General features: G+C 43.7%; 1 protein-coding gene across 2 annotated transcripts in view; it reads right to left on the bottom strand.

The window, feature by feature from the left end:
- The window catches only part of Msra (methionine sulfoxide reductase A), a 311,518-nt gene that overhangs the window by 173,320 nt on the left and 113,405 nt on the right, over positions 1 to 24,793 (bottom strand). For both annotated transcript variants that reach the window (XM_034498957.2, XM_076930854.1), the window contains exon 2: positions 7,687 to 7,755. In XM_034498957.2, coding sequence (XP_034354848.1) covers positions 7,687 to 7,755 — 69 coding nt within the window. The remainder of the gene's footprint in view (positions 1 to 7,686; positions 7,756 to 24,793) is intronic.

Genomic DNA, 24,793 nt, shown 5'->3' with positions numbered 1-24,793 from the left:
AAAAGGAAGATGGTAACATTCATTACGAGCTGGTTTCATAGCTGAGACCAAGAGCTCTTTTCAGGGTATGGGGGTGGGAGGAGGCTGGGCTGGACTAGTCCAGTCCAGTGTGGGAGGGCTTTGCAGAAAGCTCAGTACTGGGATCTGGGTGATGGGAAGTCAGTTCTGAGAACACAAGGCTGTCATTCTCAATGTCCTGGAGACGAAGGTCTTGTCTGGCATTATGAAGGAGGGATGTGGGAACCAACGGAGCCGAATGAAGCTGAGATCACTCTCCAGGACCTTGGCGGGAGTGGGGATCTCATGCCCTCTTTGGCCCCATGGCCTTCTTTCTCTACCACAGTCTGACCCAAGTCCTATGCTACCCTTGTTCCCCATCTTTATTCGATAGACTGCACATAAAAGGGTCAGGAAACTCATCCAGCAGCACACAGTTCCACTGAGAGTCCCCAGATCTTCCTGGACCTCTCCCCAGCTGTTCTCCTGGGAGGGCTTACCTTTTGGATTTTTGGTGGGGAGGGGGTCTCCAGTCAGGGTTTCTCTGTATAGCCCTATCTGTCCTAGAATTTGCTCTATAGGCCAGGCTGGCCTTGAATTCACAGAAATCCACCTGCCTCTGCCTCCCTAGTGCTGCAATTAGATGTGTGCCAGCACCTGGCACCCTTGGACTGTTCTACACGATACAAATGACTAAAGTTAGTATAAAAGTGATGTCTAAACCAATAAGGTGTTGCTGTGGTAAATATCATCTTACTCCTGCCCAGAAGCATCCTTCAAGTACAGACAATTCCCACCTGAATTCCACTTACCACACCCTACCAGGACGTCCCACCAACAGCCCACAAGCCTATGATAGCTATAATGAAAGCCCATGCCAAAATTCTAAAAATTATACGGATTTTTAAAACTTGATTGCCTGGTTCTTATACATGAACTCTGTAGATGACAACATTGTATTACAGTGGAAAAATATGGAAATGCCTGCAAGAATCATGTCTCTTCTCTCCACTACAGACAAGCTCCTTCTCTCTCAAAAACAACATGACTACCCTTCCTCAGTCACACCACAAGCCCATGTTCAGAAGCCTCTATGCCTCATCCCTCTGTCATCAGGCCTGTCTGCATCTAGGAATAATAAAATGAAAGTCAAGATCATCAACATGAGAAAAAGATACAAAAAACAAACTTGCCTTAAAATATATCTCCAAAGCTAGGGATGTAGATGAGAAAGGTCTCGCCTAGCAAGCAGGAAGCCCTGGGCTCCATCTTCAGTACTACATAAAGAAGATATGGTGGTACATGCCTAGAAGCCTAGTACTAAGAAGCTGGAGGTATAGGGATTATGACTTTGAGATCATCCTTGGCTCCTAGCCACTTAGTGAGTTCAAAGCCAATCTGGGATATATGAGATCCTGTCTTAAAAATCAAAAGTCTACAATGACGAAAGACTGCCCTTGAAGGTGCTTCAGAGGACCTGGGGCAGAGGTTCTTAACCTGTGGGTCATGATCCCCTTAGAAATCAAATGACTCTTTCACAGGGGTCACGTATCAGATATCCTGCATATCAAATATTCACAGTACAGTTCATAACAGCAAAACTACAGTTATGAAATAGCAATGAAATAATGTTATGGTTGGAGGTCACCACAACATGAGGAACTATATTAAAGGGTCACAGCATTAGGAAGGTTGAGAACCACTGGGCTAGGGAGAGGTGCTATCTCTAATTACCCATTGCCTCCTCATCTTGGAAGCTTGCTCCAGTTCTCAGCTTGCTGTCCCATCAGTCTTGTAGGCATAGATGGACTGCTTAATTACAAACATTTCCAGTCATTCTCCTCAGCCTTTCCCCTGGAATGCGTGTGGCTGCCACTCTTCTACTCCCAGACCCAGCTTCAATAGTTTTCAGTCAAGGTTCAGGGAGAAACCCGCCGCACCGGGATTTGATTATTTACCAACATAATGTTGGCTGCAAGCCAGCGAGACACCAATACATTTTCCTTTGAAGCCTGACATATTGCCTGCTGTTTCTAAGTCTGTTTTCTCAGCTGGCCAACAAATAACCAGGACTGTTTAAAGAAAAAAAAGTCACAATTCCAGGTAGGGAGGGGAGTGCTGTTCTCGTGATGGGTTCCTCATAGAGACACTGATCTCATTCTCCCAAGGTGACAAAGGTGTCCCCAGGAGTGGAGCACATTATCAGGCCTCTGACAACTGCTGGTCCCCATGCCCCTGTGATCAGTTTTTCTGTATATTACTATGGGAAAGGCCTGCAGAGGTCTGGTCCTGGTGGCAAGGGTATCAGCATGCTCTCAGTGTCTTAGAATACACTGGCATGTGTTCTCCTTGTCAAAGGGCCCCCAACCTGACACAGATCACAGCCTCTCAGAAGCTGTTGTCTCAAAAAACTACTGTGAGGCCATTAGAAACCATCCCATGTGTAGTCACCAAATACAGGCACGGTTGTGGATCCTAGGAAGTACATGCTGACCAGAGCCTGATATCCCTGTCTCCTGAGAGGCTCTGCTTCTGGCAGAGCTAACCATTGAACTGATCATGGGGTCCCCAATGGAGGAAGTAGAGAGAAGACTGAAGGAGCTGAATGGTCTTGCCGCCCCATGGGAATAGTGACAATATCAACCAACCAGAGCTGCCAGGGTCTAAACTGACAGCCTGGGAACACACATGGAGGGACCCATGGCTCCGGCTGTATATGCAGTGGAGGATGGCCTTGTCAGACATTTGTGGGAGAGGAAGTTCTTGGTCCCGTGAAGGCGGGATGCCCCAGTGTCGGGGAATTCAAGAGCAGGAAGCGGGGAGTGGGTAGATGGGTGGGGGCATACCCTCATAGAAGTAGCAGGAGGGGGGAATGGGATAAGGGGTTTCTGGGGGGGGGGATGGGGAAAGGGGATAACAACTGAAATGTAAATAAATAAACTATCCAATAAAAATAAACAAACAAATAAACAAATAAATAAATAAATAAATAATTTAATTGAGACAGGAGTCTCATTCTCTCACTATACAGCCCAGGTTGGCATGGAACTTGTGATCCTCCTGTCTCAAGCCCCTACATGCTGCCATTACATGTGTATACCCATGTACAGTGTAGACATTGTTTTCAAGGATGAGCTTTCATATTGGGGAATATCGGTTTGGATGGCAAATAGATGCTGAAAGACTGTAAAGCCTTAAAGGTTTTAAAATTTATGGGTATGGATATGTGTCTGTGTGCAAGTATATGTATGCACATGTGTGCAGGCACATGGGAAGCCAGAAGGGGGCATCGGATCCCCCAGGAGCTGCAATTACAATTACAAGTGCTTGTGAACTACCCCACATGAGTGCTGGGAACAAAACAGCAAGAGGACTGTGCTCTTAACCACTGAGCCATCTCTCTATCCCCTAAAGTGTCAAACAACTCCTCTCTCTCTCTTTTTTTTTTTTTGACTTAGATGTATTCTTTTTTTTAATTTTTATTTTATATTTTATTTACATTTCAGATGCCATCCCCTTTCCCCATTTCCCCTCCCTAGAAAACCCCTATTCCATGCCCCCCTTTCCTTTTTGCTTTTATACAATTTTTTTTAAATGTTAATCAAAGGCTTTATAAGTTTGGTAATGCTCAATCAGAAGTGTAACCCAATACTCAACCTAGATATATAAACTATCTTTGACTGGTGGAGACACACGAACATCTGCCTTCATGACCCTCCCTCTTTCTCTCTCTCATCACCTAGCTTCTCCTCTCCTTCATCTTCTCCTCTCCTTACTCCATCTCTTCTTCTTGGTACTCCTTCCCCCTTAGCTCCTCCTACATATCACCCTTCCTGTTAAAATAAAACTTTTCTCTCAAAATACAATTAGAGCATAATTATTCCTAATTGTACCAGTGAGGTACAAGATAGTCCTCATACCCAGTCCATCATTTTGTTGACTAACCAGAACCTTTGTCATCTCTCCTAACTAAAACACTTAGTTTTGAACCTGGCTTTTTTCTTGGCTTTAGAATGAATGTCAGCTGAAAAACCATCCTCTCAGATCTTTTCTCTCAAAGTAAATAGCCAGGATTGGCTATGAGACTATAGGTTTTCAACCCCAAACAACTCCTCTCTCAACGGTAGCTTGTGACCAGCATCTTTTGTCCTTCATTCACTGCACACCCTTCTCAATTAGTAAGCTCTTATTTTTTATTTGCTCTGATAGATCCTCTTGTCTGTGGTAAATTTTTCAGAGGAGGTAGCCGTTCTGAACTGACAACACTCCATGACCCTGGGGGCTATAGCCTAATGCTCTGTTGAACAGAGTGGCCCACAGCCATCAGCTGTCACTTTCATTAAGATATTGGGAGCCGAGAAAAACTGTCCTGACACAGGCATGGAGATCTGGCCAAAGATGTTCTCATAGGGGAGAAAGTAGGCTCCCAGCTTGGCTGAGCCCTTCATCTCCAGATGCTTCCGTTTCTCTGCCCACTTCACAGGGCACTGTACAGATTAGAGGGAGGGTGGCCACAGGGTGCTCTCAGACAGCACAGACAAAGGCATTACGTAACTGCAAAATGTTCGCTTTCACTTTTGCAGAGTGTAAGCTTCCTCTAACCTGTATGTGAGCATTAGCAGCAAGCCTGAGGAGGACCAGGACCCAGGGCCTGTGCTCTCTCCAACACCAGCCCAATCCATGAAGGGAGGGGAAGAAGATCTGGGGGAAAAATATTTACTGACTGACTACAAAAGGCAGAATAAAAAATATCTTGAGTTTAAAATAACTTGCAGAGACTGAATGCCAGAGACTTTGTTTGAGGAGCCATCTCTGACCGTCGAGCACAACACACTTCTGTATTTCTCACACCAGCGTGGCTTTGATCCATCAAAGCGGATCTACAGGCCTCACTGCAGCCCGGCAGTCACCAGCAGACTAGATTAAACCATAAAGCTGCCCTGTAGGCATTCCACTCAGCGTGTTCGAATCTTCAGCCATTAGATGAAGTCACAGTTGGTGACACTGTTTTGGCATAATGTATTGAGACCTCCAAGGCTGAAGGAGGCGTTTGGACAGGTAAAAAGTACCACTGTTGCTCTGGGTAACTGACAGGCAGGCAGATGCAGCCAGTGCTGTCTGCATTATTTGCTACTGAAATCGAAGGGGGTTGGGGGAGCTGGAGGAGACTTCGAATTTTCCCAGCAAAAGCTGCGTCTCAAGAGTGCTTCAGAGCACTCTGGGAACACACAGGAGTTTACAAATCAATTTACTAAATTGGCTTGGCTGGAAATCATGCTTTTGTGTGTGGATCTGGCTGAAAGGCTTTTTTTTTTTTTTTTTTTTAAATCTATCGGGCCCTAGTGGGGCTCCTTCAAGCAGTGCGGAGAAAGGTGACATCAGAAAAAGATGTCAGTTCCAAACAAAGTAGGATCTGGCTCAAACCCTGCTCCAAAGCCCCAGCAGCCCTGAGTAAGTCACATGACCTCACAGAGCCAACTGCCTAGCTAGTCCACCAGCCTCTTGAATGCTGGCAGGATCAAAGTCAAGTACTGTCTCAATCTGGCCTTTTCTGTGCAGCTATAGGTGACCCAGGTGACAGGAGCCCTCCCCACACCAACAGTTCTCTCATCTCCCATAGCCAGGTGGACAAGTGACAGGAAAGGAGCAGAGCTCTGGAACCCCCATTGTGCAATGACTACATACACTTAGCCAAATTGGGAACTTCATTTAAGCAGCAGAGAGAGCCAAGCTGCACTTCTAAAGACAGAATTTTTAGATGTCAGGCATATGCTATTTTCGGTTCTGTATAATTTTGCCCTTTAGATATTGTGAACTTGAAGAATTCTGCAAGTGGTCCATCTCCTTTTGTTTGTTCACTAGTTTGTTTTTCAAATGAGCCCTCAGATGTAAAGCAACCCTTCTGCCTCTGACCCTGATGCAAGTGCCTGTGTCACTTGTCACTCTCAACAAGGTATATATTAGTCATCACTTTGTCAAACATGCCTGAGAAAATAAGTTATTGCTCATGGGTTGACTCCATGATGGTTCAGCCCTTCATCTGAAACCTGTGGTAAGGCAGAGGATCATGGCGTGGTAGCCATGGTACAGCAAAGCTGACGATCTCATGGTGGCTGTCAAGCAGATATGTAGGAGGACAGGCTGAGATCCCAATAGTGGCTTCAAGGGCACATTCCCAATGACTTAACTTCCTTCCACTATGCCCCTTCCCCCCACAGTGCCACCAGCTGAGCTTCTGGGGACATTCCAGACTCAAACTATAACAATACAGAATGTAGTTTCTAGCATGTCATGGTTGTCAAACCTGAGAGACTTAAACAAAAATAATCACAAGGATGATTTGCACATCAATAAAAAGGATATTTCACTGTAATATAATTACTAGGGTACAAAGGTTAATATGACTAAATCAGAAATCCCAGTGAACATTCTAGACTCTAAGATACAGAGTGTCCATTGTTACAAGAAGTCTTCTCTGAAACTGAAGCACCCATTTACATTTCTAAGCACAATGATTTTTAACCACATATGGGTACATCTTAAATGGTGATAGCCCGTTGGAGCAAGATTGACTGTTAGGAAACATTGAATACCTGCTTCATAATTCCCCAACTGTCCCTCCTCTGGGTTAGTTCTGATTCTACGTCTGGGACTAAGAGAACATTCTATCCTGAAAGTACTTGTTTAGGGACTGAGGCAGTTTTCTAAGTCAAGTAAATTTCAGTGCCTATAAGCAGCCTTGTGCCCTTGCAGAGACTACCATTCATCTTATGAATGGCTGCTGGAGGAGGTGTCAAGTCAGGTGACATAAAAGTTTCTAGAGTGACAGAGATCTGGAGCCTATCCACAAGGTGAAAGAAACAAATGGGAGAGAGAACTGGACCTCCAGTTAAAATTCTGGTGGTCACAGGTGGCCATGTCTGAGAGGACCTCAGGGCTTTGATAGAGAGAAAAGGCCAGAGGAAGAAGCAAGAAAGGAAAGAAGTGAGCCAATGTAAAGAAGGGAAGGAGGAGAGGAGGCAGGGAGGGAGGGGCGGAGGGAGAGGCAGGCAAAGAGCTGCCAGAAGCAGCTTTTGGAAAGAAGTGTGGGAGACAGAAACTATGGAGGTGGAAAACTCGGACAAAGAAGACTTCTTCACCACATGGTTTGGAATTAGCCAAAAACTTCAGCTCAGCTTCACAACTATAATTTCTAGAAGTGTAACTGAGGACTAGACTCAGCTCTGCTTGAAATATTTTTAATTAATGTTTTCTACCAATGAATGTACTCAATTCATAGAGAATAAAGAAACCATCCAATTAGAAATGTATATCTGTATGTGGTGGTGGTGTGTGTGTGTGGTGGTGAGGTTAATAATAACTTCAAACAACTTGACAAAGTTATACATCTATGTGAAAAAGAAAGAAAGCTCAAACACTAAATTAATGAGTGTGGACAAAAGAAATAGCAAACTTACAGTGTGCTATCTGGGCTGTCAAAGTTAGACAAGAAAACATACTGGATTCTACAAAGCAAGTATTCCTGGGCCCAGAAATTACTAAGAACTCAAGAGTTTTCTTGGCTGTAACGACTTGTAAATATCTAGAAGAGCCCAGATTTTGAAGCCCCGAGGACACTTACTACAGCTAAGAAAGTTGGCAGGAAGCATTGCACAGTATTTGGGTTTTCTTTCTGAGTTGATATCTTACCAAATACAGCCATCTGTGTTCCCTCTGGGAAAGGTTCAACCGTTCTGTTGCCACTGACATGGTGTTTGGCTGGAAAAAGAAAGAAAGAGATGTGACTTTAAGTGTAAAGTTTGACATGCATCCTAACACATGTCATTAAATGTGCCAGCGAGCCTGTTTCTCTTCATGAAATAGGAACACACCAAATCTTACCCTCTTACGAGAGTTTCAGGTACCTTTTTTTTTTTAAATTTGTGCACACACATGCATGGGCACATGTGGGGTTGAGGAAGTAGACATACAAATATATGCATGTACATGCGGAGGCCAGAAGTCGGCCTTCGATGTCATTCATCAGGTATGATCCACTTTTGTTTATTTGAGGTTTTGTTATTGTTGCTTGTTTGTTTGAGGCAGGGTCTCTCATTGGCCTCCAGCTCACTAATTTGGCAAGACTGGATGGTCAAGGAGCCTAAAAGATTGTACCCATCTCTGCCTCCCCAGCACAGAGATTAGAAGCATGTGCCATAACAACCAGCTTTTTGCATGGGTTTTAGGAATCAAACTTAGACGCCTATGTTCAAACAGCCAGCACTTTACTGAATGAGCCATTTTCTCCCTAGCCCTTTACATGAGATCCAATCTCAATGATATTACATGTCATTTTATAAATGACTGTGCCAGGGTCCAACTTCTTATAGACTTGGATAACTGAAAAATGCTGGACCCTTGGTCAGAGGGTCTCTACTGAAGCTGGCCCCCCACCCAGAGAACAAGAGAATCCCTGTAATCCAGGTTGAGTAAGAGAACCTCTTCCTGATGGTGCCTAACAATCACATACTGATGAAGTGGAAGCATAGCATCCCACAGCAATTCAATTCAAGCACTGTCACAACTGCCTTGAGAACCCCATGGATATCCAGGGCTTTTCAACAGTCCCTCAGCCCCAAAGTCTCACCACCAGTGTAAAGCAGGGGCTGGCAGAGATGGAATGAGCCTCCAGGTTAGGGCTTCCAGCATACACTTGTTCTCAAGACCCTCATAGAGAGAACTCCAGAAAATGTTCCATCTGAACACATTTGATAATGTCCCTGGTAACATTCAAGTACAAGTATTTACCAGAAAATATATAGGAGGAACAGCTAAATCATGACATTCAGCATCCTTGTGACTTAAGGGTCACACTAGGTCTACTAAACCCTGGTAAAGGGCAACAAGGACACAGCCTAGGTGAGTGTCAGAGGATCTGAGCCACAGAACCATCTGGTCCAGGTATAATGAGGTATAACACTAGATTGTGATGGGACCATGTCACAGGAGGCCTTAAGTTCCTATCTAAACTGTGGGCTTCTCAGCACTCTCTGCAGCATTGCCTGGATGATGTAGACTCCATGAGTTTGTGAGGCTCCTTTTAGTTTATAGGATTCCATCAGTTCATTTCAAGGGTTTCCATTGGCTTGCAAGTAACAAAAATCAGAGAGAAGAGAAGAGGCCAGCCCAGGGTGGAGACAGACAGACAGCAGGCTCAGCAGCATCCTGTGACCTTCAGGCACTATTGGACACAATCATCAGAGACATGATGTAAGGTCCAAGGTGACCCTGCCATCAAGAGATCAGGCTTATTACCCTTCCTTCGTGGAGGGATTGGGGAGGCTTAGGAGCTGTCAGGAGATCTTCACGAGGCTCTCCCCTCCCCAGGTTATGTCAGATGGAAACAGTAGAGTGACTCTAGTAGTGCCACTGCCTAAAAGTTTCCCAAGGGACTCTTGCTCAGGAGGCACCTTTTCATGAGACCTCCATGCTGTTGGTGGGACTTTCAGGGAGCATAGTTAAACTATGCTCCTGTAAGTGGGTCCAGCTCACAAGACAAGGTGTGTCTCCTGTGAAATCATGGTAGCATAGGAAATGGGTCCAGACCTGACTGCCTTAAGAACAGGCCACCACCCTGCCACCTCTTGGGCTTGCTTCTCCTCACTCCTGTCCTACCCCCATGTATTGTATGGTGTCCCCAAGTCTAGCCCAGTTCACCTCCTGTATCCTCCTAATCACCCACCCCTCCCTTTAACATGTAAACTGGCTTTGTCTCAGTACCCTTGACCTCCCTGTCTGACCTCTAATGACTTCCTTTCTGTATCCTGGGCCCATTCATTCTTCCCAAAGTAACCAGAGCTCTCTTTCAACGTGGAAAAAAAAAAAAAAAAAAACCAAAACAATCTAAATGACATGACATAAACTCCTAAGTACCTGCCTGTGTCCATCATGACTGCTGCTTTTACAACCACATCTGAGAATCAGTTTCAGGGAGGAATTGTTCATTTGGCTCAGTCTCATAGTCTAGGTCTGTCATAGTGAGACTGCAAGATGGAACAGAGTGCCCGCCAGGAAGCAGAGAGGACTGTGTTTGTGGGCTCTTTCCCTTCTCCTCCTTTATTCCACCAGGGCCCCCACACTATATGGCAATGCTACTCACACTCAAGGAAGGTTCCCCACCCATTTTGTTATTGGAATCACCCTCATGGACACACCCAGAGGCATGCTTATCAACCTTCTAAGAAAGTCTCAGTGCAATCAAGTTGACAGTCAAGATTAACTACATTTCTCCCATCTCCGCTGGCTCCCCATGAGCATTGCTAGCCTTTAAGCATCTGTAAGGGATGGCTCCAAAGTCTCTCCTCCCTCTACTTGACCACTAAGGGTTGCATTAAACATTCCTGTTACTACATGGACAAAGACCAAATCTCCCAGGGACTGGTAAGGAGGTCAGTGGCCATATCCTTCTTCTTACCACCCCATGATGCCAGCAGGCAGTGACACAAAGGTGTTCAGTAAGTATTTGTTAAGCTAATAAATGAAGTAAATAACATTTAAAACTCTCTTCAAGCCAATATGAAAGATGCATCTTATTTGATCCAGTGAATAGACACACATACACTCACAGACACACCCATATTACTCTATTACTTAATGGGCAACAGTCTAAGAAACAGGTTATTAAACACTTTTCTGTATGTTTACACAAACTAAGCTGGCCAAGACATCACTAACTTTGCAATGAAATCTTAGTGGGACACCATCAACCATAGCCTGTTGTGACTCAAACATTGTTGTGACATGTGATCAAATGGATCATATCTGTCTGTGTAAATGCATGTATGAGTACATGTGGAGACCAGAAGACAACCTCAGCTGTCAATCCTCAAGTGCCACTTGCCATGTTTTTTGAGACACCATCTTTCACTGGTCTGGAAGTCACCAGTTAGGTTAGGCTGGCTAGCCAGTGCCCAGGGATCCACCTGCACCTGACTTCCCAGCACTAGAAGGGCAAGCACACACTCCTGTGCCCAGCTGGTCTAGGTAAGCTCAGGTCCTCATGCATGCAAGGCAAGTACTTCAACAACTGAGCCATTTGGCCAAGCCTATAATATACTTTTTTATAATATAAAGGCCATGTTTTCCTCATAATACAGTTGAACATTTAAAATAGCCACACAGAAACAGTGCCCCAATGGGGTGGCCTAGATAGCAGGGAGGAACATCTCATCCTCATATGTTGGGGCTTCCTTCCTAGCTCCTTATCTCCTTGCCTCTGGGAAGACTCAATGCTGATGGAAGTAGCCATGAAAATGTTGCATGCTGGACAGGAAGGAGGAAGTCTGTGCTGTCCTCTCTGGTGAAAGGCCCCTATTTCCTCCTTTATTCCAGAGCCTGAGGCCCAAATATAATCATTTCTATCAGGTGATCTTGCATTTTTCTTCTGGAATAGAAATCATTGAGTCTTAAGTCAGCCCTGTGGCAGAATATGCAACATTAACAAACAAGAGCTAGGACAGGCTAGGGATGACAGGCTGGGCTCTGGACAATAACCTGATCATGACCCTCTCCCATGTCCTGGATATAGGACCTTGATATATTACTAACCTGTGTGTGACTTTGTTTCCTCGTTTGAACTACTTCATGGGTGGATCTGAGAATTACATTAGGTATGTAAAGCCTGACATACTGCAAATATTGCACAACTATAACCTGTGTAGAAGGTCTCTATCAAAAAAAAAAAAAAAAAAAAAAAACACCAAGATTTAAGTCAGGAAACAGTATCCAACTCTTCCTTCTCTTCTTCATCCTCTTCCTCATCCTCTTCTTCCTCTTCTTTCTTTTCCTCCTCCTCCACATCCATGCTCATAGCAGGCATCACTAACCACTCAGCATTCTCTCATCCCTAAATGTGACCTCACAATCCTTTCTCATTATAAGAGTTCAGAGAGTCAGTTATCATTCAGAGACAGAACATGGAATAAAATCATCTGTCATTCCTGCCCTGAGTGAATGAAACAGAAAGGTGGGACCAAAAAAACATTGTTGTTTTCCTTCTCACTTCTACCAATCAGTTGCAGCAATAACTGACCAAATACCATGCAGTAGTGCCCACTTGTTTATGATGGATGGATGGAATCCAAGTTGATGCTTCCAACTTTGGACAGTACCAACCTTCTATATACTGTTTTTCTCTATCTGACAGCCTTGCTACATAATACCAGAGTTAATCTGTCCTTCTGTGTTTGCAGGTTTTTGAGGGGGAAGGTAATTGTTTTGCTCTGTTTTCCTTTTTTCCTGCTACCTCCTTTGAATCATTATTCATAAATTCTGGGGCCATGATTAAGTAAAATAAGGATTACTTTAATACAAGTACCTCAGTACTGCAAACATCAATCTGGTAGCCAAGATGGCTGCTAAGTGGCTAATGTATGGGAAGTCAGACAAAGGGATGATCCATATTCTAGGTAAAGCAGAGTAGAATGGTGCAATATTTCCTCATGTCCCTCAGAACAATACACAGCTTAACACTGTTTAGCTTGATGACTTCTAGAATTTTTTGTTTTGTCGTTTTGGATTATAGACCCCAGGTCACTAACACCTGAAAAATCAAAATTTCAGATAAGAAACAATACAGTATATAGCTTTAGAGTAAGAAGAGAGTACGGGGGGGGGGGGCATATGAGGAATGTGAGTCCATTAAAACCCAGACATGACAGCACATGGGAGGTAGAGGCAGAAGGATCGGGAGTTCAATGTCAGTCTCAGCTATGTAGAGAATCTGAGGCTAGCCTGGGCTATAGGAGGCCAGGCTATAGGAGTCTCAACAAACAAAATCCAGCAATAAAGAAGTTGTTCCTGGAAGTCAAAAGAACATTGCCCATTGAAATTCTGCTACAGCAACATATCTAAGGTAGCTGGAGAGCCCAGAATGAGACATCCTTTAAACATAGTATGTTGCTTAACAGTTTGGGGGTGGCACAGGTATCTGTAAATGGTAGCATTCACAAGTTTATACTTCAAAATCAGTGGTGTGACTCACAACAGAAACCAGCTAGCTCACCAAACAGAACAACACTGTATTAACTGAATCTTCACTATTGATTCCTGTAGGGAAGGACAGGAGGGGTGACAGGCAGAGACATCTGTGGCCCAGTCACAGCAGGGTAGAGGCCTCCAATCTGGCTGGCTGAGCACATGTCCCTGCCCCTGCTCCCTGCTCAGTGGGGGCCCTTCCAAAGCCATGTGTGCAGCCCATGGTGATGATGTGTCCTCTGTCAAGGGTATATGAGGATGGGGGTGGATTTTCATCTATTCTGAAAGCCTCTCAGTTGAGGAACACAAAGGTTAATGTAAGCAAGGGTCGGAGTTAACTCTGCCAGGCATTTTTGAAAGGGGCTCAGGGGACATGTTCAAGGTTTTAGAAAAAGGAACTGATGCTACTATATTTTGTTCTATGAAAGTCTAAGATGCTCCAAATATTATGGCAGTTTCCTTTCTTGAACAAAGGACAGCAAACTGCCTAATAGCATGTCTGCAATAATTCAGATCCACACATAACCACCCAGCCCTAGGCTGCCTGACTTGTACTCAAATTATGATGGCTAAAACCTGTATCATATGGATAAAGAGGAAGGCAGGTAGCAGGGAAATGGAAGGCTGGAGAGCAGACCCCAATCCGTAGCCTTTTCCTGAGCCCAGGCTCCTCCTGACTGACTAGTCAATGGGATATTGCCCAGTTAGAGTCTAAGAACAAGGGCTGCTGTCCTGGAAGTCCTGCTCAGCCACTGGAACTCAGAGTCACCACAATGTGGGGAGAGCTTTGGACCTGACTATGCCTGCAACAAGAACTTGTCACAAAGTACTAATCTCACTTCAGACCATAGACACTGAAGAAAGGGGGTCTGAAAGCCAAAAGCAGGACACAAGCTTAGCATCTATGCCTCCATTTTTGTGTCTTCTCTTCTGCCAGCCATTTGCCTTCAAATCAGATTCCTGCTCAACCTTACAATAGGCATTCGGATCATGTAGTAGCTGCCTCTGAACTAGTAATATAAGGCTGATTTGCCTCAACTTTACCTAATTTCTCTTACCCTTCTTCAGGGCTGGAGATACTGAGTGAGATTTTCAAGTTCCCAGGAACTCTGGTTCTTGTGAGCAGGTCACTCATGACAGGACTTTCACCACTAAGTGGTAACAATCACCCCATGATGAGTGACCTAAGATAGCCACATATGCAGGAACAGTCGTCTAATGTAGAGAACTGAATGAGTAGATTGAGCAGTAGTCATCCCTAGAACCATAGGGTCCTCAAAGAACTAGACCCAAAATAAGGACCACACCATTGTTTACCAAGGTGGCCAGACTGAACACAATCAGCTCCATTTTTTTTTTCTTCCCCAAGCACTTGTTGAGAACAAGAACACAAGGTTGAGAATACCATCCCTCTGCTTCCCAATGTGGCCACACCCAGTGAGAAACCCCTTTCTTTATGTTTCTAGCCCTTCAAAGTGGTAAGTAGTAGAAACTATTTTGCTGGGACAACACCCTCACCCCGACAAAATATCCTGATAAAAGCAATTGTGGAGGGGGTTGATTTGACTTATAATTCCAGACTGCTGGCAATTTCTTGAGACAGCTAGCCACATCAAATCTACAGTTGTGAGGGCTAAAGTTATGTTTTAAGTTTACATTAACCTGAGATCTAGAAAACAAAATGCCTCTAACCTGTAAGTCCCACTTGCCCAAGGACAGACAACTTCCTGAAATGCTGGAGACTGTTGTTCATATAAAGCAGCAAGCTACATGTTCTTACTGCTGTAAACAAGGTTGGTTGCCCCAACTGCACAGGATGTGCTTGATCACACATAGGCAGAAGGAATGTAGACAGGAAGTACATGAGGATGTATGCTTGCTATTGGACTAAGGCAGGACAACCCACAGCCTTGTGGAGTTTGCCTTTATTAGCACCTGACTAATGTATTCACTGTCATTCTCTCGGAATTCCAGGTATAGACCTGGCCAGTATCTATAGTCTTGTCTAGAATTTAATAAAGCTTGCTTCAAATTTGGCAAAAAAAAAAAAAAAAAAAGTGGGAGTGGTTTTATTCTCACCTGGTAGAATTAATACAGTCAGGAGCCAAGAAAAATGGATGCTGCTGCTTGTTTGTTTGCTGGTTAGTACTAGTTAATGCTAGCTTTCTTCACTCTTACATGGTCAAGGGTACCCAGCCCATGAAATGATGCTGCTCACAATGGGCTAGGTCTTCCCATTTCCATTAACAATCAAGACAAGCCCCCATAGACATGCCCGAATGACAATCTTATCTAGGCGATTCCTACCTCAATTGAGAGTCCCTTCTCAAGTGAGTCTAGGCTGTGTTGAGGTGACAGTTAAAATTAACCAGCACTGCTTCTAAGCAGTGACCCTCAATGATGAACATTCTCACTGGGCCTGGGATGGAAAGAAAACTCTATTGACCTCCCAAAACAAGAGTCTCCCAATCTCTTCCCTTAACTCTTTAACACTCCTTCTCTGGATCACACATTCAAAGCAACTGGTAGAAGTAAGTAGGGTTCCCATGTATCTTCCAAGATCTAACTTTGGAGCAGCCATCTTCAGTGGAGGGCTCTCTCCAAAAAGCTTACCAGATCCTGCCTTGAGTCTCCTACACATCATCAAGGACAGTTTGTATGTCTCTCAAATGTAAGGCAGGGACTCTGGGGAAGAAGAGAGAATGATCTCATGCCCATGGAGTCTTATCTGCTTTTGGACATTCAGCTTTTACAGTTTGGGGATACAGCATTTGGGTGAAGGTTAACAACAACAGCAACAAGAACTAAGGTATGACATCCTAAGATAGAAGGTTATATAATCATTTCTAAAGGATTATCATATTGGTTTTTCTATGGCATCAGGAAGTGAAGAATAGGAATAAGAGAGTAGGTTACAAGCCCCCTGCTAATTAAGGAAAAGATAAAGACACAGACAAATGACAACAGGACAGTGGCTGCTGCCATGTGCTAGATTACGGGGGATTTTAGGGAAAATTTTTAAATCAGTATTTAAAAAAAAAAATCAAAATGTTTTCTTCTGGGCTCAATCTGGTATACAGCTCCAGAGAAGACAGCAGGCTTCTCTGTATGAAAATCACCAGCAGGCCAGTGTGCTGCCGGCCCTCCTGTCAGGTCTAAGCAACCCCTTCCTCTCTATGATCCAGGCACCATGAACTCAGTCTTGCCCTGAGGGATGAGACCTCAGCTGCTCAGGGACTTGCAGTGGAAGCAGCTGTGTGGCCAGGTTATTTGTTTCTGTCGGATGGGGGCTGAGACATTGCTCTGGACAGCAGCGGGGCTGATGAGTTCATTAGTTCATAAACTGAAGAGACAGACGTGTGCAGGAAGGATGAGGAAGGTTGACACGGGGGATGGGGAGCAGATCGGCCCTGGCATGGCGCAGCGGAAGAACCCATCCTCTAGCCAAGCAAACTGGGAAGCTTATGGGTTGCTGGTTCTTTGCCAGGCTCTGTGCTTCATGTCAGTGACACAAAGAGAAAGATGAAGTGTCTTCCCTGTCATCACCCTTCAACAGTGAACACAGCCATCCCCCTCCTCGGGATTGTTGGTCATATTCATGCACCCCAGCTTTTGCACCAGAGCAGGCTGGTGCTCTTAAAGCTCCTTGCTCTGCTGCAATCCCCAGGGCACCTGAGTTCCCAGGCTCGCCACAGGAAATGCATTTCATCATCATCCCTTTCATCTGGAGCATTTCACGTTGGTGATGCTTTTAATAATCACCACACTGAAGCACTGCAGCTGACTTCTGCACTTGGAAATGCATATGTTGTAGGATGGACATTTCCTGACTTCAAGAAATCTCTTTCCATTAACACAAGTAATTCCTAATGGGTATCAAAATCAGAGTTGGGGTGGGGGGGGAGAGGGGATAGTTCAGTCAGTAAACTATAACCTGCCATCCAAGCATAAGGATCTGAGTTCAGATAGCCAGCATTTATATAAAGAAAGCCAAGCATGGCTGCACTCATCTGTAACACCAGTGTGGGGAGGGAGGACAGGCGATCCTCAAAACACAAAGGCCAGCCAGTCTAGTTGATCAGTGAATGGCAGGTTCTGTGACAGACCCTGTCTCAAATGGCAAGGAGAAAAACAATAGAGGAACATACTTAGGTTAACCTCTAGCCTCTACATGCACACATACTATACATGCATGCATATATATGTATATGTCCAATATTACATACATTTGAAAAACAGATAATATTAAAAGTATAAACTGCATTTAAAATAAAACTACCTTATGGATTAAGATCTGTGTTTCAGCCTGAAGAATTCAGTGATGTCCTTGTAAATGGAACTGTTGAAAATGCTGGCATACAGAAGTCAAGACCAGTCCTTTCCACACTAACATGTCTCTGTGTTTTATGGCTTCTAAAGCACAATGTAGATTTTTATATGCATGGCAAACATATCTTTCAGAAGACAGCAGAATCAAACTTCTAATATTGTTTTTTAAAACATTAGAGTGGCAGGGGCTGAGCTTTGCTGGTCCACACTGTTTTGTGGCCCTGGTAGATGGCTGACGCATAGCTGTTCACGTTCTCCCTGGTATTTGTTGGGAAGACCAGTTTGGGCATATTAAAATAACAGCCTCACAGCACAGTCAAGTCCTTGAAATGTAATTAAGGTACATAGACCTCAGAGGCATCTTCTCAGCCAATCACCAGCCATATTATTTCCTTGGAGCCTACCCCAGTGCTTCCTATACACACTGAAGTCAGCTGCCACTAACAGTTGCACACAACACTGTGCAGAGCAGGCAGTTCACAGCTCACTGACATCCCAGAGCACTCTGCTGATCTTTTCTTTCTTCTCTGTGAGCCTGTCAGCAGCCCAAGCAGGTAGCTACACTCTCCCTTGATGGCACATGGGCTTCGTGGAGATGGTACATGGTGCTGTCAGCTGTCAGTCAGCAGCTGAGCAGGAGTGGCTGGGCGACTCCCTGCCCCCAATCCCTTCCTCTCTGACAGTGATAAATGGTCAGCCTGGTACTCAGCTGAGCCAGAGGGGCCCCGTCTTCCCCCATGCAATCTGTTCCAGCGGATACCCTCCTTCCCTACAGCATCTCTGGCAATATCAGGCAGCATTATACTTAGGTCTGGGCCAGAGAGGGCCTGGTTGGTTCTGTGGCTGCTATTCTCCCATAGAAAAGGAATTTTGACATTATTTTGTGCTTGGAAGCACAGGCTCTAGTGGTACAAACCTCACAGCAAACTCATCTCTGTTCATTCTCCTTTCACACAGGGAATAAAGCAGGCAGAGCTAAAAATATGTGATTTTTAAGACAGACAAATTGTGGTGGTCTGAACACAGTGGTGGCTTTGTACAGGATGACCTCTGTTAAATAAAGAGGTGCCCAGCTTCTGAAGTCATTGTCTGTTTCCAGAGATCATAAAGGAAGAAAAGAACGTAAGGATAAAGGGGTGGGACACTGGCAAGGTTCAGCACAGACTGGATCTGCAAGATAAGATACTGTTTCTTTGCTTATGGCTAAGTATTAAATGCAAGGTTCATATAGAAAAAAAGAGCATCAGTGACATTCTTTTGTAGAAAACAAATCCTGTGAAATAAGAAGGCACCCTCATATGGAACAAGGAAAGGGAAGTATAGGAGAGTATGTATGACACACTGAGGTTTGCTTAAAAAACAACACACAACACACGCATGCACACTCACATGCACGCGACAAACCATCCTATTACTTTTGAGCTCTGTTCTTGGTGATATATTTCCTTTTTGGAAATACAAATACCAAACATTTCAACTGTTCACAGTCACCACCATTGTAAACACCATGTAGCCCAGGAGCCTGTCCCTAAGCTGAAGACTGTTGAACTACTTAGGGCTCAGACTGTACCAGCCTTGTGACAAAGTCCCCAGATGACCCCACCTGAATCACAAAAGCAATTCTGCAAATCACTTTAAAATGGCATGGGGTTAAGAGACCTCAAGAAAGGAAGGGTGCTATGTTTCCCCTTGAAAACTGTTGTGTGGTCTCCAGAGCCTGTTTAAATTGAGGAAATATTTTTAAAACACCGGTCACTCCAAATTCTAGACAGGACTTGGAGATGATTAAAAGTAAAACTGGAAATGTCTCTCTTTTATTTTAGGGGACAACAGAGGGAGGACGTGGTGCTTGTTTGAATTATTTCTCTGCCTGGCTACCTACCTCTCCCTTTTCATGTTTTCCGTTTTTGTCGCCTCTGTTATTTTCCTCTACATCATAGGGACACACTTCTTAGAAGTCTGGTGATTTTTAAAATCGGTTTGAACATCTCACTCATACTTGCATCAAAAATAAGTTTTATGATAAAGCCATCAACTGAACAATACATCAATAAATTTTTTTAAAAATCCAGGCCATCAAGATGGCTCAGCGGGTAAGAGTGCTTGATGGGTAAGCCTTGCACCTGAGTTCAATCCCTAGAACCTATGTAAGTGTGAAAGGGGAGAACCAAATCCACAAAGTTGTCCTCTGGTCTCTCCTTGTGTACCATGGAACAGGCACCCACAAGTCCCTCTCTACCAACTCCAGGTATATACACACAGAGAGAGAGAGAGAGAGAGAGAGAGAGAGAGAGAGAGAGAGAGAGAGAGAGAGAGAGACATACACACAGATATCACAGATATACAGAGAGAAACACACACAGATACACACACACACATACCACAGAGAGACAAACACACACAAATACACAGAGAGAGAGAGAGAGAGAGAGAGAGAGAGAGAGAGAGAGAGAGAGAGAGAGATTTTTAGAATCAACTCTTCCTGGAGACAGAGCACCTTTGAATTGGCTGTACTGAAGATGGTGTCTAAGGACCTGGCCTTCTGAGATAACGGCGCATTCACAGCTAATTAAGGGAAGTTGGATAATTCAGGCCGTGTCCACACTGAGAAACATGATGAACAGAAATCTCCAACCCTGGCTTTAGAAGTGACACATAAAGGCCTTCTGTGATTATTTTTACTTGTCTTTCTATGCTAATAAGAACATCTAAGTATTGCACAAATAGATCTTGGCATCTAAATTCATGAAGGAACAGAGTTGAGGGCAAAATGCTGGGCGTCTATTATCTTCCTTGTGTGTATGCTCAAGCAAAAGCTTTCGGATCCTGGTGATAGGTCACTTCTGGGGAAATGGCCTAATGACTGGTTGAGCTGCTGCTGAATGGAATGGGAGCAATTTTTACAAATACAGGATTCAGGAAGGACGAAGGCAGAAGCACCTTCCATAGGGTCTACACTGGGACCAAACTGAGGTAGTCTCTGCAGGGAGCATCTGCTTCCATATAGATTTGCCTGAATGGGATCCAAAGTGGATCAGGGGTTTTGGGAAAGCCTGATTTAGACCCCACAGCCCCAGAAATGGAGCAGATAACTATGACCTGTCAAACATTACTTACAAAGAGAATTAGGACACACTGCAGAAGATCTGATTTTGAGTAAAGTTATACCTTGATAGGTCTGCCAGGTTCTCAGTGATAAGAGTAAATTACAGTAATTGGTGTTTTCTGTCACGTACCTATCCACAAAAACTGACAGCTCAGAATGTAAACTACTGTGAGAAACGCCTCTGGGAAGCAGCCAAAGGAACTCAGGCAAGTCCCCAACTTAAAAATGAGTTGCACTGAAAGTAAGGCAGATGCCTGAGACCCAGAACCAATTCCCCACAAACATGCTGGCATATATGGTGGTAAGTTACCCCACGTGGGCCTACTTGGCCTGTAATGAGTCTTCAATATAACCATGTGGCCTCTATATTTTTGCAGTGAGAGAATACATTTTCCTGCATAGCATCAAGAAAACACCCTCCATACTGATAACTTACTTCCCCAAGCTGCCCATCTACTAATCTGAAACAAATTTCATGCCATTGGGAACAGATTCCCTCCCAGCTTAGGGCAGAAACCACTTGTTTTAGAACAACTATCATTTGAATGTAACACACATTTCTAATTCCAAGGCCCAATTCCATATTACGATATGAAGCTAATGGCTAGCCCAAGAAGCTGGAACCCAGGTGCCAGCCAGGCTGTGGTGTCATCTGAAAACATGGTGTTGGTGGGGCTTGGTAAGTTTGAGGACAGATAGATGCTCCCCCAGCTCCAAGTACATAGCCATGACTTCTCTGCTCTGCTGTGGGGTTTGGATGCCTTTCCCTAGAGTATGGCCTAGGCTTAGTAATGTGTCTTTGTTGGATGGAACACAATGGGAGGGATGGGAGGGAGGTCAGCTCTCAGCACAGGTAGTACCTGACATCTGTCTTAAGTGCTCTTTTGTTCTCTCCTGGGTGGCTTATGGCAGGAGGCATCTGTTACCACGAGATGATGAGGCAGCCCTGTGAGAAAGCCCATGTGACAAGACACTAAGGCCCGAGAAAGGTCGAATGAGTGAAACTGACAAGATGAAGACCATTTGACACACAGCAGCTTCCTGAGGGACTCTGACCTGGGGAATCCAGCTAGACCACACCCAGATTCCTAGCCTCAAAACACCATGAGATGATAGGAGATTATTGTTTTAAGCTGTGAGTTTTGGAATTGCTTATTATCCAGAAATATGAAAGTAAAATAGTAATATGTTCTAATGAAGGAAACAATGCAATTTTTTTTGAAGAGGAACTAATTAAGCCAAGAAAGCAAGCCACTTTTTATAAAGCTAATTTCCATAGGGGAAAAAAATTTCCAGTCTAACTGATTCACAAATCAGAGCCTAGAACACACACTACTTCTAAGTTGGAGACACTGGCTATGTGATTTATTTTCTCCACAGATGTGCTCCATCACTACTCCCATGTGTTGGCACTACTAAAGCAGGCATTTCTGAACCAACAAAGTCTAAGGATGGTGCAGGAAATATCCAAGCCCAGCTTTTAGCATTTTCACGATAATTTTGGCAATTTTTATTCATTTGTGTCATCCAGGGAATTGTTAGTACCTTTTCCTGCTGCTTTGTTTGGGGGAAGTTCTATCTCTGCTTTGCGGGGCTTAGAAAAACAATGAAGAAAAAGTGTTTTTCCAGAATTCCCAGAGAAGCAAAACTTAAATTCATGCCAAAGGCCTCACTACAATAGAGAAAATCTTCTGGGTTTTGGTGGAGTTTTGCGTGGTTGGCTGGTTATGTAGCTGAATTTGAGAGCCTTCTTTCCCCCTTTGTTTATATGAAAGTATAAAGACGGTTAGGTTGCTTTTACTTGTGTGAAACATTAACAGATCCTTTTTGTCTCTTGTGTAAAGGGAATAAAAATCAGGTCTGGAAACTTTAATTGTGGTTGACATTGGGAGCGGTTGTCAGGTGAATGCACATCGGTGTCTCCCACTCTTCATGCAACTGAAGCCAAAAAAAAAAAAAAAAAAAAAAAAAAAATCACAGTTTCAACTCAAAGGGTGGCTAACCAATCTCATGTCCATAATATGAACTATAATAAAAGAGTCACTTTTGGGGCTGAGGACCCTTGACATGGTACACTCAGGGTGGGGGAGGGGACTAAGGAAGGGTATGCTGGGAAAAAGAGGGCTTGCCTCAGCAGGAACTCCTCAAAAGATATTCAACTTTTCTTCTTCAGGGGACAGGCAAAATACACCCAGTATACACTATGGCTGTGCAGCTGGAATCCAGGTCAAGGCCCTAGGGAAGCTGCAGAGGCTCTGGGCACAGCTGTGAGCAAGAGCAGTTGTAGGCCTGGACAGCACAGAGGCCACGGCCTCCCCTGGAATGGTTCTCACAGGGCTGAGTCTAAGATAGGAACTACATTCTGGAACTATGGCTGAGCAGGTCATGCTAGATGTCCTCACACCCACACTCACTTTAACTCCATAAGAAATGTGTCAGGAGAGACCCGTTCCAGCAATGTTCCCTGGTTCCCTCTCCCAAGAACACTTTACACTGGGATCATGTGAAATGAACAATATCAAAACAATCCCTATGTTTATCTCAGAGCTTATATAGAGGGATATAAATGGAAGCAAGCAGCAACAAACCAAACTCTCCCACACCTCAAGAGATGAGAATTACCCAAGTAACACAAAAACTTAGAGATTTTGACATAGAAACTTCATGCTCATATATTTCCCTGAAACGTTCGAAATACATTTAAATAACAAAGTTCATCAGTCCTATGTAAACTACTTCATGAAAGAGAGAGGGCACAGTTTTCCTAAGCTTTTAAGACCTGCCTGACCATGATGTCAAAACTGGAAAACAAACAAACACAAAACAAAACAAAAACATCTAAAGAAATATAGACACTTCCTTGTGAGCATAAACACAAAAACCCTTTAAGAATACTGAATGCAGAAAGATAGCAAAAGGCTAGGAATTATGGCCCAGTGAGTTGACCCAAGAACTTGTCATTTTGACATTCAGAAAGCCCAGTAATAGTAATACATATGATAGACTAAATATGAGGGTGAGGGTAGCGGGGGGAGGCAATAGTTTCCTGCTGAAAGATTACATTTCCCAGCTTCCCTTGCAGACTACAGAAGTCATTTCTGCCCCTATAGAGGGTCACATATCATCTTCCTCTATAAGCACTTTGGCCATCAGCAGCACACATGAGTGACAAAGATGCCTGCTCACTGTGAATAAACATGGATCCACTTAAGATCAGACCAAGCCTCTCTTTCTTTCTGCCTTCTGTCTCTCTACAGCTGCCTTTTAAAATAATCTAACTGGGAAAAGTCTAAAACTTCTCAATGGATTCTTGAAACCATTTGACAATTCAACATCTATTTGTGAATTTTTTAAAACTTCTTGGTAAACTAGGATGGAAGCTTAATACAGGACACCTTTTTTGAAATCCACATATGATGTGGTTTTTTTTTCCTAGTATCGTATTTAATGGCAAAAAAAATAATAATAATAATGGTTTTAGCCTTAAATTGGAAATAGGGCAGGAATGTGCTTATACTTCACTTCTGTATTTAAGACATTTAACCTTTACTTAACACTTAACGTGTATTTAACATAGCAGTGAAGGTTCCATAATATACTACAATCAAATCAAAAGAAAAAAGAAAAACTTTCTTTTCATGCAAAAACCATGATTGCATCCTAAGAGAGGAAGCATTGGTATTCGTAAGTAAAGCTTCTGACACTCACAGAACACTAGATCAACAGACAAAAGTAAACTAGATGTGCACATAGTGTCAGTGGCTAAGTGGAAGTTGAGCTTTTAAAAGGGGTTTACTGTATCATCAACAACAAGTGCTTAAAGGAGATATCTAGACTGGTGCCCAGAAAACTACACAACATTACTGAGGGAAATTAAAGGAGATTAAGGAAATGGAGGACATACCATGTTCATAGATCATAAGACTCACTCAACATTCCTAAAATAATAATTCCCCAAATTTACTTATGATTACCTTTTGGACATGGTTTCTTAAAGGCCAGGCTGACCCTGAACTCAGCTGTGCAACTGAAGGTGACTTTGAACTCTGGATGTTCTCACCTTTACCAGCTAAATGCTGGGATTTCAGGTGTGTGCCACCATGCCTAGCCAGGCTGGAGAGCACAGCCAGAGCGTCATGCATGCTAGGAGAGCACATTGGAAAGTTTTTGTTGATGTTGACAAATTGATTCTGAATGTTATATAGAAAAAAATCAAAGAATTGAAAATAATTCTAAAATATAAATTGGGAGACTTATATCACCTGACTCAAAGATTCACTATAAGATCAGGTTGATGAACTGTGAGCAGAAGGAAGGAACTGTAAATAAGTGGAACAGAGTAGAGAA

This window comes from Arvicanthis niloticus, chromosome 3 (genome assembly GCF_011762505.2).
Source record: "Arvicanthis niloticus isolate mArvNil1 chromosome 3, mArvNil1.pat.X, whole genome shotgun sequence".
Lineage (NCBI taxonomy): Eukaryota > Metazoa > Chordata > Mammalia > Rodentia > Muridae > Arvicanthis > Arvicanthis niloticus.
The sequence above is the reverse complement of the archived record's forward strand: the minus strand, read 5'-3'. Positions and strand labels throughout refer to the sequence as shown.